The sequence below is a fragment of the Helianthus annuus genome, chromosome 9 (assembly GCF_002127325.2).
Source record: "Helianthus annuus cultivar XRQ/B chromosome 9, HanXRQr2.0-SUNRISE, whole genome shotgun sequence".
Lineage (NCBI taxonomy): Eukaryota > Viridiplantae > Streptophyta > Magnoliopsida > Asterales > Asteraceae > Helianthus > Helianthus annuus.
This window is the reverse complement of record NC_035441.2, coordinates 162,280,094-162,285,020: the sequence shown is the minus strand read 5'-3', so window position 1 is coordinate 162,285,020 and position 4,927 is coordinate 162,280,094. Positions and strand designations below refer to the sequence as shown.

Here is a 4,927-nt window from a genome sequence, read left to right as displayed (position 1 = left end):
CATTTCAGCCGTTATATTAGCCAAAGGTTTGGCTTCAACCCATTTGGTAAAATAGTCGATTGCCATAATAAGGTATTTTAGCTTCCCGGGGGCCAGCGGGAATGGCTCCACGATGTCGACCGCCCATTTCTGGAAAGGCCAGGCCGCTGTGACAGGGATTAAGTTGTTCTTGGGACGGAGCGTTTGAGGAGCAAACTTTTGGCAGCTACGACATCTTCTGAGTTCATCTACCGCGTCTTCATGCATCCCGAGCTAGTAGTATCCGACGCTGTGGATTTTGGCAATAACATCCCAGGGTCCAGCGTGAATGCCACATATGCCAGAGTGTATCTCTTGGATTAGATATTTCGCCTCTGCTGGGGATACACACTGTAATAGCGGCCCCAAGTATGATTTTCTGTATAGGACACCATTGTTTACTTCATATTGCAATGCCTTGGTTTGGATCTTTTGGGCTTCGCCTCTGGCGGGAGGTAATTCACCCTTTGTGAGGAACTTTAGTATGGGAGTGTACCAACATGGTTCCTCCGCTATGATGGCTGAAACTTCCCGGGGTTCAATGGAAGGTGACTGCAATGTTTCTACCTTTACTTCTTTTTCCATACCCGAGGTAGCAAGTTTACTCAAGGCGTCTGCTATTTGGTTTTTTCCTCTATGGACGTGGTTAAGCGTGACACTGTCAAAGGAAGCTATGAGCTCCTTGGTTTTAGCCAAATACCTCGCCATTGATTCGTCCTTGGCCTCGTAAGTTTCGTTTACTTGGTTATTGACCAGCAAAGAGTCGACATACGCGTCAACTCTTGAGGCTCCCATAGATTGGGCCATTCTCAAGCCCGCTAGTAGCGTTTCATACTCTGCTTCATTGTTGGAGCATTCAAAGTCAAAACGTAAAGCGTACATGAGCCTTATTTCATCTGGGCTTATCAACATCAGACCTGCCCCAGAACCTTTCCCGCTGGATGATCCGTCAGTGTAGAGCATCCAGGTTTGCTTGGCTGTGCTGGATTCCGAAATGTCCTGGATTGCGGGATCCTTTACAGTTTCACCATCAGGAATTTCAGCCAAGAAATCGACGATCACCTACCCATTAATTGTTGTTCGCTTTCGATATTCGATGTCCAGGGCTCCCAACTCGATCGCCCATTTAGCCAATCTTCCGGAGATCTCTGGCTTGTGCAAAATTTGTTGTAGCGGTAATTTGTTAAGACCTGAACGCGGTGCCCTTGAAAATATATTCTGAGTCGTCGGGTAGCCTGAACTAGTGCTAGGACCAACTTTTCGAGTGTTGGATACCGCTTTTCGGGTCCTGCCAGAACTCGGCTGATGTAATATATTGGTGTTTGTTTCCCATCTCTTTCCACCATGAGTACCACGTTTACCGCGTTGTGAGCCGTCGCTAGGTACATCTTGAGTAGTTCTTCTGGGTATGGTGCTGTCAACATGGGTAGTTTTTCGATGAAACGCTTCATGTCTTGCAGGGCTTCTTCCGCTTCGCTGGTCCATTTAAAGTTTTTATTGTTAAGGCAATCTTTCAACGTCTTTATAAATGGCAAAGATCTTTCCGCGTGTCTTGCCAAAAATCTGTTTATAGCCACCAGACGCCCATTTAACGCTTGCGCCTCTTTCAAAGTCCTGGGGGAAGGCATCCGCGTTATGGCGGCTACCTTTTCTGGGTTAGCTTTAAAGCCGTCCCGGGTGACCACTACCCCCAAGAATTTGCCTTCTTGTAACACCTCGAATTTTTGTGTCCAATAATGTGTTAACACGTGTCATTTGACTACACGTGGCATTGATATTAAATAAAGGACTAATATTGACAAACCATGAAAGTATATAAATTCGAGGGTTATAAATGTCAAACAAGGATAAATATACTGTATAGTAACCATAAATGGTGCTTGTACCTTCAAACGAATAAATCATGGATCGTACGGAAGCGAAACGCGGATGAAAGTGAGAGATTACAAGCTACAGGGGTTAACCGTGTCAACATGTTTAATTATACCTCTGAGTGACCCTTTAACGCTCCCGAGGCTTTGCAACAGTATTATACACTCACTAGAACATACTGTATAAATTCCGCGAAGTTCCGTTTTAAAACGAGAAAGTTATAATCAAATTCGTATGAGAAGGGTTAAAAGCGTCAATAATGAAAGTTAAGACTTTCTGAATAATTAATAAACTAACCGGGGACTTAACAACGCGGGTAAATAACACGAGGTCCTTAGTTGTAATTAACCGAGGGCCAAACCGCAAAGTTACCCCTTCAAACCCGAAAGGTCAGTTAAATCATTACGAAAGATTTCGTTATTAATTACCAGATTCTGATAATCATTACAAAAGATTTAAAATTTCTGGAAATCTAACCTCTCGCGACCCGCGTGAAGTTTCGGGTTAAGTTGAGGCGGGCCGCGAGCCACCTCTTTTACTCGCCTGATATTTGAATCTCAGGCGACCCGCGTACAAATGCATGGGAACTCCCATGCGGGCCGCGTGAGACGCCCAGATGCAGAAAGTTTGTGTTTTCTTGCCTTTTGGAGCTTTTGAACGACCAACAACCAATGACAGAGGCATGGGCGCCCCCTACTCGACCCATAGCTCTATGGGACACCTGCCCATCATCCATGACCTGTTGTAGGTGTTGTGTGATGATCTTGTGTGCTATGCTTCACTATAAATAGCCACATTTGGCTCATAACATTCACACAACTCAAAAACACTCAACTGATCATTCTAAGAAGCTCTCAAGCATTCCTCTCTGCTCTCTAAGCAAGACACAACCTCTGTAAGTCGTCCAAATCCATTTTGGTCTTGTATTTCCATAGAATTAGCTTGTAAACTCAACCGTCGTAACTAACGGTTGTCATAACGATAATTCACAAATGGTCCAGTGAATTGTCGGATCAAAAGTAGTTTTGAGTTGGTATTTATGTGGGTAATAAACCCCTAAAAGGGTTCCCTCTGATCACCACTCTAACTATGTCAAATATCGAGTCAAACGTGCACTTAAAAAGTCAACAGAAAATCATTTTGCCATTTTGTACATAATCTGTAATGTATACGTTATGAAACCTGTTTTGATGTTCATAAAACATGATATTAAGCATGTAAACTTGTTTACGCTCGTTTGAATCGACCGTTTGCTATATTGACCCGGTTCGGAGCCGAATGTCGCAAAAGTTTGACTTTTGCTTTGACTTCAGTTCTGACCCGTTTTAGTGAGGTATAGATATGCCTTAGGACTCTCTTAGGACCAGGTTACATGATGGTATAGACCTCTGTGATCGGTTCATGATTTGTCCGAGTCTTTTGCGCATTTCCGTTAATCGCCTAAAAGTTGACCGTAACGGCCTTTTAAAAATAAAATGAGTATTTCGGACACGTGAACGGACCATAACCTTGCTTACTAAATTATAAGCATGTCCTTAAAGTTTCACGTCAATCCGAGGTCTAGAATGAGAGTTATGCTAAATAGTGCGATTAAAGTAAACTTTTATAATAAACGGCGCAATTAGCATAACGCCTATCTAAACCAAGATTTCGTCACCAAAACTTTTACCCACTGTTATAAAATAATATTTTTGGAATTTTAAAGATTTTTAATAATTTTTACCTTGCTCATAACCTGCGGTTATGGCTACGGTTCGGTAAATACCGAATATACCCTTTTCGGCCAAAACTTGAGTTCTACAAGGTCTTTTGACCCGATTCCAGTTGCCACTGATTTTAAATAATAAATAAAGTATTTTAGACTTTATAAACTGTTCGGGAAACTCAGATTTCCTGCAAAACTCGAAAAGCCCTTTTAAAGTCTTTAAAATGACCGAAAAGCCCCTACGGGGCATAATATTAACTTAAACTCGTTACGGGCATCACGGAAGGTATCCTACTGATACCACAACCTCTTTAAGGCATATTGACTTAGGAAATAAGCGTAAGACTCTCATGGTTAACCGTTTCGCCTATTGCGCGCACGGTTCGGCTTGTGAAACTAGTTTTCATAAATTAGCCGATACGGGTCAAACTATATTATTTTGACCCCAAAATCCAGAATGTGAACCTTGAACCCATATAAAACAAGTCTCTGAACTTGTTTGGGGCAGAATCACATTCCATTCTCGGTTTTCGCCTTTTCGCGCGATTAAACCGTATTTATATTCCGGAACCAACCGGTCTAGGCTACGGCCAATATAAGACCCGTTAGGATTCTAAGAGGTTAATTTAAAACCTTCGTTCCAGATTAGGAGCCCAGTAAAAGCTATCGGTGATTTAATCCAATTAAGGAATAATACTTGCAAAGGTAAATACTTTTAACTTATTTCCCCTATATGGGCTTGGGATACGGTATAATAATACCGCTTGATTGAGCATCATATCTTCCATCGCTTAGGTGGTTAATTAAATATTATGATTGGCTCATTTAAACAGTTTTGTTTCTTAAAAGCCTTTGGGGGTTAATGACCGTTGTCCCGGATATCCTTGGCATCATTTCACGAAATGGCCACGACCATCGACATCCCGGTGTAGGCGTACACCCGGTATATATTGTCGACATTTAATTAAAAGACGTAGCCGTTGGTTTCTATACTACGGCTTTACGCAATGTGGTGTGTCTATTAATCTTTAACCCGGCACGATCCGGGCTACTGAACGCATAAAAGAACATGTAATACGTTCACAAGATTATTATGATTTTCCCAAGTTATAAAAGAGTTTGTGCCTTGTGCATTCAAATCAATTTTAAATAAACATTTTCAAATGTGTCAGTTGAATGTATTTACCAGTGTAAACTGACGTATTTTTCCCCAAAAGATTAAGTGCAGGTACTATACGAAATGGGCTGGTAATAGCTTCCTAGGCATCACGAATAGTCTCGCAAACTCGATGCCGTATCTGAATGAACAATATTTTATTATTATTTTGATCC

The 4,927-nt window shown here is 41.8% G+C and overlaps 1 protein-coding gene across 1 annotated transcript; it reads right to left on the bottom strand.

Moving 5' to 3' along the window:
• Positions 1 to 252: 252 nt before the first annotated feature.
• Positions 253 to 1,646, bottom strand: LOC110876645. Its single transcript, XM_022124810.1, has 2 exons — positions 1,209 to 1,646; positions 253 to 1,080 (listed from the first exon to the last, which is right to left on the bottom strand). The coding sequence occupies exons 1-2, from the start codon at positions 1,644 to 1,646 to the stop codon at positions 253 to 255; spliced, it is 1,266 nt and encodes a 421-aa protein (XP_021980502.1).
• Between the last annotated feature and the right edge of the window lie 3,281 nt (positions 1,647 to 4,927).